The 15,682-nt window shown below is 40.4% G+C and overlaps 1 protein-coding gene across 2 annotated transcripts in view; it reads right to left on the reverse strand.

Annotated features, from left to right (window-relative positions):
• Positions 1–15,682, reverse strand: part of ALDH1A2 (aldehyde dehydrogenase 1 family member A2) — a gene marked incomplete at both ends in the record, with an annotated part of 54,743 nt that overhangs the window by 28,463 nt on the left and 10,598 nt on the right. For both annotated transcript variants that reach the window (XM_082005305.1, XM_082005306.1), the window contains 2 exons: positions 1,490–1,630; positions 1,828–1,932. In XM_082005305.1, the coding sequence (XP_081861431.1) occupies positions 1,490–1,630; positions 1,828–1,932 (246 nt within the window). The remainder of the gene's footprint in view (positions 1–1,489; positions 1,631–1,827; positions 1,933–15,682) is intronic.

Consider the following 15,682-nt stretch of genomic DNA (forward strand, 5'->3'; position numbering starts at 1 on the left):
AATTTAATGAAGACCAACCAGTTATGCCTTGGCATAGTCTTAATCCAGAAGGTTCAGAACAACTATGTGATCCCCTTTGTTACTTTTTTTGCAAATGTGAAAAAAAAGCATTTTCCTTAAAAAAAATCTGCTTACTTCTAGAGTATTCTGGAATGACTGTGATTTTAAGAACGTATGTGTGTGTATCTGTCTGTCTTGTATGTTTGTGTGTGTATCCACATGCATGTACATGTGCCTGTGTGTATTTTGGACCTAACAGCCACTGTGTTTGGTCCAGATATACAAATGCTAAATTGCTTTAATCAGGAGCCAAGATAAAAATGCCTGTCAAATTAGGTTCTGTTATGTTAATGATAACAGCTGAGAAGGGGCTCCTTGTAACCCCATATTAATGATCTGAATCCATAAAGAGAAGAGTGGACATATCCCTCTTTATATAATTGATGTGAATATAAAAATTTCTCAGTATGGCTGCCAGGACTCCTGCTGAGGTCTGAGATATCTATACTGTACAGCCAGTTTATTTATTGCCATCAAATAAACAAACTGTCCTGTAGGGAAGCTCATAAATTAACAAGCTAATGTCCTTATTTTTAAGTTAATATTCCTATTTTTAAAAGTATCTTATAAGCTATCCTCTTAGGGGTTCCTAAGATCATTTAGCAAAAAGAATCCAATAAAATATCCTGAGATGTTGAGTAGCTTAACTCATTCTCAATAGCTGTCTAATAGAAATCACTAAGAACGGGCAAAGTACGCCCATGTGTAACACACCAACCGTCAAATGAGTTTCTATAGAGAAGAATGGAGGCCTAATTCTGCACTGACTTATATCCCCAAGAGCAATTAATGGTATTGCCTGCAGTGCAATTCAGTAAAGAACTTGGCTCTAGAAATAAAAATCAAATGACAGGCAGAGTAAACTTGATTTGCTGTGCACTTCCTTCTCCCTGTGGCGATTTTACAGTATACACTGGTGGTAAGATGATTTAAGTGTTGACAAAGCTGGAATTAAGATGTCCACCAGCTTAGTTCAAAGCACTTGACATGCGGAAAACAACATTAACAATGCCACCCGATAGATGGCTTCATACATGAGCGAAATAGTGCAGTACCCAGAATTACCTTGCCAGTTGAGTGTCAGTAAGCATTTCACCTGCCTTTTCATTAATATCTGCACAACTTACTTCACCCAGTCTTCCATTTTTTATTTTAGAAAAGTTACAAGTGCGCATAACAGGCATATATGTGGGTGCACACCCGTTCATTTGTCTAATGTCCAATTTAAAGCTCATTTGAGTTAATTGGAAGACTCTTGTTGACTTTTATGAGCTTTGGATCAGGTCTTAAGTAGACAGTCAGCCATCTAAGCCACCAAGCTGAGTGTAGTCTTCAAATCTAATTCATGTTAACACATTTATGAGCTGATTTGCTTTCAGAATGTAAAACTGACAGGCGATTTAACTGTTGATTTTCATGTGCCTCTTACCGCCAGAATTGCCCTGTCTCTTTCGACCAAGTCTGCTAGCTTATCCAAAAGATGGCCTCTTTCCGATGCATCCATTCTCCTCCAGACTGAACCTAGAGAAAAAGCAAGGCGAGCTGCTCTGACTGCTTTGTCCGTATCAACCTGTCAAGAAGGAAGGAAGAAACCAAAGGCACTGAGGTAAATAACATTACCAGGCTTATGTAATTTGCTGTTGTCCAGCCTTAGTCACATGATGGGTTTTGGAACTGTAATTAATAAAAGAACTGTCCAACAGTGCTGTTCTGGACCTGTTGCTTTCATCTATTTAGACGTTTCTACCCATTCATGGGATGCATTACCTTGTCAGCTTCCTGGATCTCACAGATCTGCTCTCCTGTTGCTGGATTATATACTGGAAATATTCTCCCACTTTCAGAATTTTGCCACTCATTATTGATGAAAATCTAGAAGAAGACGACAATTCATCAGTCCTCCTGCATGAATGAACAGTAATGTGTCTAACAACAAACTCCTGGGAAAGGCTGCAGATTCTACTACAGAAGAGTTGAAACTTATTTATGCCTGTAAAAATTACAGTTTCAAGAGTTCAGACTAAGGGTCAGCCCCTGATGTCTTTCTGTACTCTGTGGCAGTGTCATTATAGAAGCAACGTAAAACTCTAAATAACTTGGTTGACATTCATATTTAGTTCAAAAACTGTAACAAATAAACTAAAAAAAGAAATACCTGTATCACAGAAAAAGCCTTGAAACTGCTAGAGACAAGGCAGGGATTTGGAGTAAATCGTTCAATTCGGTAAGTAAACATTTGGTCACTGATACAACCCAGTCAAGGCTGAATAATCTCAAACATCACAGTTCTTCAATACACAGTCAGTTGATTATCGCTAGTGATGGCTTGCAGCACAGAATTAACTTGCTTATCTGCTTGGAACAATGGAAATTGTTACATTTTCTTAGTGTTGACATAATTCTAATGGTCATGGGCAAACCAGATTTGAATTTTGGTGGTGCTGACAACAGCTGTCCTGAGAGAAGTAATGACAAATGAGTTTAAAGTCGATTTTTACCGGTAGCTGCATACATGCCAGTTATTTTCTACTGAATGACTTTCAAGAACAGGATGCAATTATTTATTAGCAAATGTGAAAGAAGTCATTCTAGGAACATGACTGAGTGAAACGTTTTCCAGGTATTCAGACTCTTCCTGCCCTTGAAATCTTTCTAAGAATGAAAGCATTCATAAAGTCCAGGCACCATATGGGTTCCTTGGAGTTCAGGTATCAATGATCTTTCATTGTATTCCATGAAATACAACTTTAAATCTGTAAGGGGAGGTTCTGTCCTTATTGAAAGCAATACAAATTTTACCACTGACTTCACTGGAGGCACGAGTTCACAGCTACTTAGAAGGAATGTTCACCACCCTTTTTTGCCTGAAGAGTTAAGTTGTGTTTATAGAGACAGGGACCTTTCTGTGGTTAAAGCAAAGCAAAGCCCCATACCTCCTACAGATCTTACAACTGTGAATGAGTAGAAAGCCAAGGAACTTTCTGAAAGATTCAGGAGTCTCAGTTCCAATCAGAGATACTCGGGTTGTAGGAACTGGCCTATCTTTTTAGATCATGGCTACAGAACAAGAGTGAATGATTTATTAGATATCGGTCCAGTTTCCTCACAGAACCACCATAGACACTGGGACAAAAATCTGTCCCACTGGTCAGGTAGACTAACTATCACAACCAACCTGCCCAGAATAGTACTTGACCACCTTTTTAATCTTGCACTTTCTGCTGTCTTACTACCGTGTGATAAAGAAGCTGTTACCTTTGTACTGGTACATGGCTCAGGTCAGCCAGATGAGCTCAGGGAGATGACGGAGGACAGTTCATAGGTAAGGACTTTGCTTAAATGGTGTCAGGTTGTTGGTTGGTTTTTTGTTTTCTTTATAGCAAAGTTAGATGTGGCAAAACCAGGACAAAAAAATTGCATGTTTTTCATGTGGAAATGAATGGAATGTAATACCTGTCTTTTCTAGTCAAAGAATAGTATCTATATAAAAGATTATAGATCATCTGCTAATCTTTTAGCCTTGGAATAGTACAATGAGGGCGGCCACACCAGCCTGCCAACTAAATAATTTAAAAGTTATTCTAACTTAAGTGTTTACAACTTGTCTGACGGCAAAAAAAAAGCATTGGCATCAAAATGATGGGTGTTTAAGGAAAGAGGAGCACCAAAGCTTTAACATACTAGGAAGGAAGGAAAGGAAGGAAGGAGAGAGCTTGTCATAAACTGATGAGGAGAAACTGAGCTGGGAAAAAACCCCAACACTACTCTAGCAAAAAAAGCAGCCAAGAGAAAATACGGTCAGAAAGCTCAAGATGAGCAGGTGCAATGCCAAAGGGTATAAAGTGTCTACAAAAGAAAAGAACACGGTGAGGACACTGGTGTGCCTGTGCATTTTAAAGAAAGTAAGGAAATTGCACACACATATTTGCACATGAAGGTGAAGATGTGTCCGTAGAGTCCTCTGTTAGCAGACATGAGCTTGCTCAAACTATGCTCCAAGCCAAATGGAAGCCATGTAGCTGTGTTCTTCTCAGCAGGGCTTATTAGCTCAGGCTCAGTGCCACACTAACTGCAGTGACATAGCTTCTGGTTCGGGGCTGACTCATGTCCGGATGACTGAAGACATGGGCAGAAGGAACCCGTGCCTGCCTGGAAAAAACCCTGGCAATGTAACTGTGCACAGAAACCAACAATTACATGTGCTTTTGCTTTTATGGATGGTTTGTTGTGCTTCCTCATCTTCCTTATGCCTCTAGCCTCAGCCACTTTGCTGTGTGCCCTTCCATCCATTTCAGAGTCCGTGCTTTCTTTACTCCCCGCCCCCTCCCCCCTTTTTTTGCTTTGTTTTTCAGAGGTAGCTGAACCCAGGCCCTACCACACCATCACCCATCTGTTGCTTGCTTTGCACACTGTATTTATCTTGAACCTGTTCATATCCACAGACTGTAAGCCCTTCAGACTGTGGGTGTTGTCTTCCTGCTCAGTGATTACACTGCTTTGCAAACTGAAGTACTGGTCCCTGTTAGGACATTCTGGAGCTAACCCAGCCAAAATAAGATAATGAAAGAATTACCAGTATAATCTCTAGTGACTAACACCATCATAAGCCAAAATCCTCTGGTGGATCATTGTCACTTTCTAGACTGTAAGTGAAATAAAGAAAAACTAATGAGATCTGTGACCTCTGCGGAAGAAGGATTTTACTGTCATCCTTTCCAACCGAGTTTGATGGAGTTATCTCCATGCCCAGAGTGTGTGGGGGTGCACTGAGGAGGGAGGGGAAGGCAGAAAAGCTTGCAGCTTTGGGAGCAGATGGCCAAAGGAGATGTAAGGATGTTTGTTTAAGGTTACAGTATGTACATAAACACATAGGTCCCTTGTGTGATCTATCTTGCAAGAATAAAACAGGTTGAGAAAAAGAACCTGAGATGTGGTGGCAACCGCAGTTTGGTACTCTTCCGTTATAGAAGTGGTCTGCTCTTTTTAAAAAAGATTAAAATATGTTAACAACATTCTGCTGGGATAAACACCTATCATCAGGTTTGCTAGTACACAGGATATGTATTTGTTCTTAAAATACATTTCCCCATAGAAATAAGAGAGAGTGCCTTAGACTTACAAGAGCGCGTTACAATTCAAGTTGACTGGTACTCTAAGGTATATTATTTTATTGAGTGCTCCATTTATCCCATGGATTTAGAAAAAGAACAGTAATAGCAAGTATTTCAGATAGGACATGGGAAGGATCTATTTGGCATGAAGTAAGAGTTGAAGGCAAGAGAAATTGCTACTGTTAATGGTTAATGTTAGTTTCTTCCTGTTCCACTTTCTATAAACAAGGTATTGCCTATACAAGCTCATTACGGTAAACTGAGCACATTTAAATTGGCAGTAAAATCAGAGTGTTTACTCTAGTGCACAAATAAAGTACCTAGTCCCATGTTTTGGAACAGTTTCAAGTCTTGAAATCCAGCAGCTGGCGGCTTTACAAGCAAAACCTTACACTGAAATAATTCACTTTTGAAAGTTTTAGGTGTTCTGTGTCAGGTAGTACCATTCAGCAGATATTCCTACCACCAAGACACAGATTCTTTTGCAATAAATTTGCATTCACAGGGGCTTTTATAACTCTTCTAGCACTACTGACTCCAATAGCTGTTGATTAAATGTATATATCCTGTACATTTAATCTGACTTTCATTATGGCCACTTCGTAAAAATGCCATGAAATGGACAAGCGATGACACATTGCAAGAACAAGGAATCCCTGCAAAGCTTCAAATTGGTTTTTTTTCTGCCTTATTTATAGTGACCATGGTAAAGGCGAACTCTAAATCAGGGAGAATATTTGACAGCAAATGTTCCTATCTATGGATTATATATAACCCATCCTAAACACCAGATGAAAAAGGGGTAACCCTAGAAAAAAGAAGGGCTTGCTTCCATGTAAATCATGCTACAAATTGGACAACACCCAGTGAGTTCATTGTTCAACCTCAATTGTGAAGGCTATTCACATTTACTATTCCCCTGGAATCAATGTTAATTAAGGCTGACTGGGGCTATAAATCAGCCTTTCGTTTTTACAACTTAATTCAGCATTAAGCATATATATGTAAATAAAAGGTAACTGATTAACCACTTGAGTTTTGCAGGACTTACTGAGGTAATTTGTTTTTGTTTGAGTCCTAGTGTTACCTTTTGTGATTTGCAGTAAGGAAAAGAAAAAGTACGTAGTATGTCATGTATTTGCTATGTGGTATTGTGAGTAGTTAAATAATCTGGCCTGTTGGGTGCTATCAACAAAACTGTGCCAAAACAGCGGAAGGGAACACTCGACAAGTTTTGGAACACATGAACATTTAGTTTGGCATCTACTCTCAGTAGAGCCAATAACTGCAGTAATGCCAGAGCAGAAAGAGAAAAGGCAAACCTTCCTGTTTTACTTAGGTGTCCCTGTCAGTACAGTGATTTGGCCAAGAACAAATCCAGCAAAACAGACAATGTCTCCTGTAAGTGAGGAATCTGGCTGTAGTTGTTGTACAATGGTCTAAGGAGGAAACGAAATGCTATTTGTTCACCAGCAAAGCTACCTAAGGCAACATGCAGAACGGGGCAGCAGCTGAGGTAGCGGGTGGGTGAGGTATTTGTGCGGGATGGGGAAGTTTCAAACAGGCCTTACAGTGTAATAGGTGCGGTTGGAAGCTCCCAGTTGCCCCGTGAACGTGCCCTTGGAGTGTCATCATTCTCATGGGATCTTGTTGCAAAGGTCTCTTGATAATTTCTGTTCCTTTCCAAATGAAAGATGGAGAGAGCGTGGCATTTGTTTACAAGAACAGGCGCATCCCTCCTGGGATGAGGAAAAAGAACCTCTTTTTCACACACACACGTCTTACAGACCTTTTGATAGAACTTTGCAAGATAATGGTCCCATCATGTATTTGCTAGGTTCCACTTCGGCCCACAGTTACTTACATACAGCCACAGTTGACAAGAGTTCTGTAGACTAACCAAGGAAGCAATCTGACCCGTCCGACAGGGCACATAACTGTTTGGAGCCTTTGAGATGCCATATCATACAAAAAAGTATACAAAGGAAAAGTAAAATTCAAAGTTATCTTGTAAAAATTCAAGTTACTTTGAGACTCTGCTGACAGGTAGTTGGAAGGAAATCATGTATTGCGTTTGCATAAGACCTGCATTCCAAAAGCTTTAGGCACCGAGTTCAATAGCATTTTTGGATGCTCATCAGTTTTGATATCAAGCCGAGAGTAAATGTTTTTAGCATAAAGCAAAGCAAATTAAGCTTTGCAAATAAACAACTACAAAATCTTGTTTAAGTAGCCATCTGTCCCAGTTGGCTTACTAATAATTAGCAACCTAATGTTCATTTCAAACCATGCAGGTAATTGGAGTGATAAGTATTCAAAGAGAGAGGGACGTGTACAGAACTGGGCTGAGCCATCTAATCTGCAATGCAGTAGTAGCAAAATTTAGAGCAGGAAGGAAATGGATAGGATTTTGTGTTTTCATCACTATTTACCACTGAGGAAGTACAAAACAACTATCTTTGTGCATGCGCATATAAATACAATTACTTAAAATGCAGCACAGAAATAATACCTCCTTTGCAGCTCTTAATTGAATGAAATTTGGTTTAGTGGCACTACAGATTCCCTCTGATGTTCACCCAGGGGCTAGCCCTGGATTTGGAAAATGGAACCGATTCTTAAATTCACTGGGGGTTCCTGCATGGTCACTGCCTCTCTCTTTTCGTATTGTCTGCCCTTAAAACACAGAAAAAACGTAATTTGGGCTCCTTTAATTCTTAAGAGTAATCAACACAGGTGGCAACAATGTAACTTTTCATTTCCTTTCTTGAAAATGTTCTCAAATGATGTGTGAGTGAAATTATGATCTACATTCTTAATTTGATATTGCTTAGTGATGATGTCATCAGACATTTTCTTCAGGCTCCCCAGCTGTGTAAGAGTGAACTTCAGCCAGTGGACAGACAGTGGCCTAGCATTCAGCTCCTTGGAGGTGGAATTACTTTCCCATGGATTTAATAAACAACGTTTTTGTGCTGTCACAGCTCCAGAAATGTTTTTTTGGTACAGGAAAAGGATTTAAACATCCAAATAATAATGGCTTCCCACAGGAGATAGGGTTCTGGATGAATGGAGGAAGGAATGGGAATTTCCTAACTCAGTTGATTTAGTAGCTGGTTATAGTTTCATTCCATCAAAGATCTTTTTTTCATATGTGACTTTCCCCTCAGAGAGCCTTTGACGTTAAATCTGCAAGGATGGGGGAGGGGGCATCGGATGCCAGAGTACTGTACTTTATAAAGTACGCAGCTGTTTGGCCCTCAGCATCTTCTCATAGCTGGAGGCATTAAGAAATACATACTGGCACTTTTTGGGGGAGGGACAAATGGACATACAACAATTCGAGAGGCATGCAAAAAATCCAGCAGCAGCATTTCCCTTGGTAAATACTGCATAACATCACAGATACCGGGCACCTGTGCCTCAGTCTGGTCAGGAAATTTCATATCCTTTCCCATCTCAGCAACTTCATTTCCTCCCCTTTGGAAACTTTTCAAGAGTCCTAACGATTAGTACGATTGTAAGGGAATGAAGTGGAAGGGATTGCCAATCAGAGGTGTAGCTTGTTTATTTTCTCAAGCTTTGTTTTCCTTCACTTTTATGGCTGTCTTGCTACAACAAACCTCTCACATTCTAGCCAGAGCATGTTGCGGCGCACTCCTGGGAGTGACTAGAAACCAACAGCTGGCTACAGAATCGGCAAAAACCTGGTTTATAAGTAGGCACTAGGAAAGCAAAAGCCAACCCCAGCAGACTGATTGCTGACTGGCCAGCGATTGATATGCAGTGCCATTTTATTTTATTTTAAAGAGGGAGGATTGTTCAGGTGAACAGCAAGAGTCACTGCGCCTTGCTGGCAGTTCACAAATCATGAGTAACGGGCCACAGACTTTGAGGCCAAGCTGCCCAAACGTTCTCAGTGCAGAAACCTGCTTCTCAAGGCAATAGCGAATGAGCCTTTCGTTGGGCAGTGCCAATGACTGCATTGCTTGCAAATACTACACCTACGTAAATCAAGGCAGTCTGGCTGGCTTGAGGATACAAACAGAAACGGTTGTCATGTCATTCATTATAGTTACCACAGAGCCATATTAGTCCTGCAGAAGTTATTCAGATTTTGGCTCTTGTAATAAGATGGCTTTCAACTGTGGAGGAACTGCAATTGTTTTCAGAAGAGTAACAGCGAACTGTACATAAGTAACACTGAACCTTGCACTAAATTTAATTCTGGCAGGCAAGCTCCTGTGGACATAGCTGGTTTTCAGCCACTAGAGGTCCAATCCCACCCACAGTAAAATAAAAGGAAAAGTCCAGCTGGCTTCAGTGGGATCTGAATCAGGCCCCAGTTGATGAAAAGGAAGCAATAGCAACAGCCTCCAGAGGGATGTTTGTACTGGGAGACAGAGCTGTTTCACTGGAAACTTGACACCTGCTCTAGAGTCCGTGAGGTCTGCGAAAGCCAAACAAAACCAGAACGTGTTGGGTTGTCCTGGCTCCTTCCCTCTCCTTACCTCATGCTCCCCCCCCAAAAAAACCCCCAACAAACCAACATTTGAAAAGGAAGAAGAGCTCTTTTCTCAAGCTGTCTGTGTTGCGGGGTGTTCACGTTTTTTAAAAACTCATTTGGACCTCAGAGCCAGATGGATAATGTCATGGCTTTTAGACACAGTCTACCATAAATGGGGGTTTCCTTCATAAACCTAAGCATGTTTTTTTTTTCAGTCAAGAAGTCCAGAATCCAAACTTCAGAGTGTACTGAGAGGGCTGGAGAATTTTAAACATTTACAAATACACTACAGCAGGAGGATAAAAAAGTGGAATCGGGAAAAAAATGCACAAGAAGTAAACGAGGCTGCTCTGATTTCGCTGTCAGCACAGCAGTACGTCAAAATCTAGTAGAATTACGTTTACGCAACCCGAGTCCTGTGTCAAGGGTACACGCCTGGATGAGAAGACTGGCATGTTCAGCTTCTCTGGATGTAACTTCAAAGTAGCAAGGCCTCAGCCAAGCCTACTGAAATCAGAAGCAGTCCTTGACATGAGTAGACTTTGGATCAGAACCAACAGTATTTAAAATAGGTGAATACATCAAGGTCCCAGTAGCATTTCAGTGCATGTAAAGAAAGTCAGACATCAATGTGGCAGACATAAGCTGAAGGAGAATTCATATGATCTAGCACCTAATGGTTGCATCTAATGCAGAAGCTCAGTCTCTTTCCAGTCCCCGTGGATTGGGAGGAGAGGTCTCGGCTCTCCCTCAGGGCAGTACCCACTGCCTCAGGCGTGCTCAGTTACCCCTCCCATAAGGGCCTGTCTCTCCAGTGGCTGTTACACTGGCCCACTCCTCTAGACTCTTGTTTAGGTGCTTAAAGGTAGATACGGCAAATCCCCGCAGAGCCAGCTCACAGTTAGGATAGCTTTGGGGAGTGGTACACAGGGAAATGGGTGCAACTGGGAGGAGAAACTGGGGGAATCCAGGGTCTCTGAGCAGCAAACAGAATTGGAGAAAGAGCTTGAAACCTCCTGTCAATCTGCTGTGAAAGTGGAATGTAACATGATTTTTTTCTCCACTATGTCCCAAATCCCTCACACCAAATGTTTGACCTGCCTGTCTTCCTGTCCTAATTAGTCTTCTGTCTTTCTGGGAGTTGGGTCTGTTCTTTTGCAAATGGCAGCACATCAGACAGGGGAAACCTGTCATGTTTATTTTCTAATCTGTAGGGGGCACCCATTTGAAAAAACTCCCAGCTTATCTTAACATTTTTGTTTGTATGATTTTGAATTAGGAAGTTTGAGTAATTAGTTAAGAAGATTAAATAAGTCTTAATAACACGCAGTAGCATGCTTACTTTCTTCCTTCCCCCCAAGTATTTCCTGCACAAAACCCAGGCTGCAAAACTATGATGGTGTCCTTTTCCATTTTAGTTTCGCACTGTGCCACATGCTGACACAGCATCCGTTATTTCAATTCAGTCTCTTTAAAGGGATTATTTTGCGCCTGCTTGTTCAAGAAAATTAACCTAAAGAGAAGAAACTTCAATTGTATTGTCTGTTGAACTATACCCACCACAAACATTTTACTCCTTTTGGCTGCCTTATTAAACCTGTGGGAAGAAACTTTACTTAAGGCTTCCTCAAAGTAATTTCTACTTTTTTTCAGCTAATGAAGAATTTACCTGCTGTTAGTAGCACAATACAGGAGCAATAACACTTTCCCATAGTTCAGGTAATATTTCATGTATTCTTAAGAACTAAGCTCCTAGGCTTTACTTATCCTTTCACTTGTGGAGCTCTTTTTAATTGCTAGAGAAGAACATTTACTGTCTTTCTTAATACTGCGTCAGAAAACCTTGTTTCTGAAGCCAAGATAACTAAAAAATTAAGTATGCTCTGCATTTCCACTAATAACAAAAGAAAAGCCATCACTGAATGATTTGGGTAGCGATGGCAGTGTTTTTTATGGAGTACGATCCTTGATGTCACTTAACTGCAACTTAAAAATGAAATAAAGATTTCTAAAAATCCATTAAATCAGGAGTGGAGAAGAGGGAGTATTTGTTTACAGAATCAATTATTGGGCTGTCATTAGGCTTTAATGAAGTTGTGGCTATTAAGAACTTGATCCTGAAAACCCTTCCACAAGCACTCACTTGAAACGCTGGGAATGAGGAGGGGTTTGTACAAACAAGACTAGAATTAGTCTGTGTAGTTTTCCTGTGTTCTGCATCGTTTGTGCATTGCAAGTCTTGTGTGCTCTTTATGTGTGACATAAAACAGCGTGGTCTATTTATCTGTACATGGGAAACGTGTTCTGCCATTTAAAAGAATTTAGCAGATCATCACTTGTAGGTAACTGACATTTTAAATGTTCATCACCAGAGAACAAGTTCTTACCTAGAAATTAACTAAACTGCATAAATAAATACTGCTACTAAGATTTCAAGCACTATAGGCAACACAGAAAAATACAACAGGCAAATTTATTTTTACTTAAAAGCTCCATCTGAGAAAATCACCTTATAACTACACATGAGAAATTGCTGGAATGTCAACTTCATTTGCAGTGGCCCCTTATGGCCTGATCACCCTCCCTGGCACGATAAATCACTGGCAAGATCCTTACCTTAACACGTTTGATCTCAGCTCAGCAAGACTTGGTTTTGATGTGAAGAACTCCAGATCTGTTAGGTCAGAGACAAATAGCAGAGCCACTGACCTGCAAAGTGCTAACGCTATATTAGACCCAAGTGAGCAGCCATAAGCTCCTGGAAAGTTTGCCTTCACTTCTACTTTGCATCCTGAATATTTTCAAATATTACTGTTCGCATGTTTTGCTAAATGGTGCCGGTGTCATTTCCTTTCATGTCATCCTGCACATACAGAATCCACAAAAAGTCAAACAAACAAATAAGCATGCAGTGTGAGAAGAATTATCTTGGATAAACCGTTAGAATTCTCTGCACTTTAGGGCGACATGAAATAAAACTCGATTCCATTTACATAAATGGCTTGCACTGGCCCTTTTCTACCTAGACCATGCTTACTAATATAATAAAAAATGATATTCACCAGTACGCTCATTAAGGTGATTGCAAGTGCCTGTATGTACATGTCCGTACATACAGAAATTCAAACTGCTCCTAAAAAAAAAAATTCAGCTTGTGACATTTGCATTCGAAATGTGAACTTTCACAAAGACCAGTTTTGTGGCCACTCAGTTTTGCAGCCTTGGTTTGAAACTATTCCTTATTGTCCTGGTTAAACAGTCACTTATCTCTGCGATAGTAAGCAGCAGTGGTAGTCTACCAGAAAATTGGATGTTCTTAATGGGCTTTGGGGGAGAATAGCTTTGCATCATCAGCATTAAGTTAAATCACATTAAGTATCCACTTACAACATAGGGATTACCACTTATGACATCTTTGGTGAAAGCCTTTAAAACAAATTGTTGTGTTTGTTAGAAGAAGCTGTGAGATAACAGTTCCCAGAAGTCTGATTTATAAACCCTTTTTGCTCTTCAAGAAGATGCAAAGGAACCCAACACGTCTCCTCTCATCCAATGCTGCAATGAAATCTCTCAGGCTGGAAATTCTTTTCAATAAAAAATCTTGGGAAATACTGATTTATTTACTTTAGAATATCCTTCTGGAGAGAAGAAACCTTTAGCTAGATTCCCTTTCCTCAGACTTCAGTTCTGATTTGTCCTCCACTCCTTTCTGTTGATAAGCCACTGACCTTACACATACAAAACTGGAACAGGTCATTCTACTTTTTATTATTCATAAGGCTGACTGGGGAGAACTGGGCTTAAGCTGTCAAAGTATCCTGCTGTGCTTGGATACCTGACAAATCTACACCCCAAAGTACACTCTGTTGCTAAGACTAAAATTGGATGTGAAGCGTTCTTGCAAGAGCTGATTACAGTCCCAAGCAAATAAAACCCTTCAGGGTATAGCAAAATAATGCAGATATTTAATAGAGTTTAACATTTTTATATATGACTGGCAAGCTATTCTGTATAGAGATGTAGGCCTGCATGAAAAATGAGCTCTTCTGTTTACCTTTAAATAGAAGCAGACTAATAACTTCAGAGTGTGTAAATTAAAAACATTACCCTCACGTTTTGCCAAACATGCAGCATTAAAAACATGGACTAAGGCAAAAGCAAAACCTAACTATACAGAGATCTCCTTAAATGAGCAAAGTAGTTTGTAAGTCTTGTCAATAAAAAGCCTTCCTTAAAAACAAATGTTCATACATGCAGTCTCAGATTTTTTTTTTTTCCCCCATTTCCTTTAAAATTTATGTTTCTCTTCTCCTTTCTAACGAAATTCCCTTTTTGTCTTCTGGAACCCCTTGTAATGATACCAGAATGTGGGCAAACCTCTTTAGTCTCCCTGCTGTTTACAAGACGGCATTTATGCTCGGCATAGTGAACACAGTGACACATGATCACTCGACTTTAATCTGAGAAATTTTTCACCTGGACACTGCAAATACCATTGGCATGTAAAGGTATGAAAAACAATATTAATTACAGCGAACACATGTCACCCAACGCACAGCTTTCTGCAAGTATACCAATAACTAGCCATTTGTGAAGGTTAATTTCATGCAACCTTTGGCATTTATCTGGTATAAGGTATGTCGCCAATTCAATCCATTAAGTAATAACTAAATTCTCATGGGACCTAGCTGAAGTCAAATGTTGTTATTCCAGGTTCACTGCTTTTAGTCTCCCCGAAGACCATTTAGGCAAACAGCTGGAAGAGCCGACTACAAAGGTTCCCAGTCACAGGGAACCACTCTAGGAAAGCAGGTAAAGGCTTCTCACCAGGAAATAAATTATCAAGGATTGGTCCTGTTGCTCCCTCAAGGAGAGAAATGAACTGAGACAGAGAGCAAGAGCATGAACACATTTGTGTTTCTGCTAGAATCTAAACATTAAAAGCAAAAGCAATTGGCTGATGGGAGGAAGAGCTGTGCTGCACCAGTCACTGGGCATGTTCTGCACGGGCTCCTGGTTGTCATCTAAATAGCAGGGCCTACCTTCTCCCTCTATGTTGGGAGCACCTTACTAAAACAAAACCTTTGAAAAGTGAATAGAAACAATACCAGAGACAACAACCTGGACTTCCAGTACTGCTCACTGCATTGCACCAATGGAAATACTCCTCCTCCCAACAGAAAAGTACAGAGGGGAGCAACGCGGCAAGGTCCAGCTTCATTTGAACCCACTATGCAGATCTTCCAGCAAGGAGGACACTGCCTCCCAGACAACACTCAAGGGAATAACAGCAGGTACAACTGATAAAGTGATGCAGAAAAGGAGCAAAAAGCACAAAGAAAGGGGTCTTTCCATCTATACTGTGTGTGCATTTGTAGGTGAGTGCACAGGAAAGTGTGCAATTAATACCATACAGAATTGTAGACAGGCATCTGAAATTCATCTGTATTTCCATTTCCCAGAATAGTACGTACAGAAAAAGAGATTTTATCTTCTAGTAGTCTGGTTGGTTTAGCAAGAGAGCCTGCCTCTGACACTGACCTACTATCTGAGTTAGTCATGGTTACACTCCCACAAGTCTAAACTCCCCCATCTGTGAAGGAGCCTTGTCACCAGTTTTACACTGAGACTGAATCAATTAATGCTTCCAAAAGCTTTGATGGAAGGAGCAGAATATTAATTCATGCAGTTGAGTGATGCTAGCTAAAAATGTCTTTAGTAATGTAACAAATGGATTTTAAAATCACTATCAAAGGGCTGGACCACCAAGCCTAGGTCATCACCAGCACAGCTAACCCATCTAGTGTTTAGTCTCCTATCACAGCTTCAGATGAGCAAGTGAAAAAGCAGAGCTGGATTCTCGCCTCTCAGGAAAATAGCATTCCATAGACATTACAAAAGACAGAAGAGGCTGTTAAGTAGTAAGTAGCTGTGGTAAAGAAAGTGTTACAAGGACAAAAAGAGGAAGACCAACAAAACATCAAGCACTGATGGAAAAGGGGTG

This window comes from Phaethon aethereus, assembly GCF_964289735.1.
Source record: "Phaethon aethereus genome assembly, chromosome: 12".
In the NCBI taxonomy this organism is placed as follows: Eukaryota; Metazoa; Chordata; class Aves; order Phaethontiformes; family Phaethontidae; genus Phaethon; species Phaethon aethereus.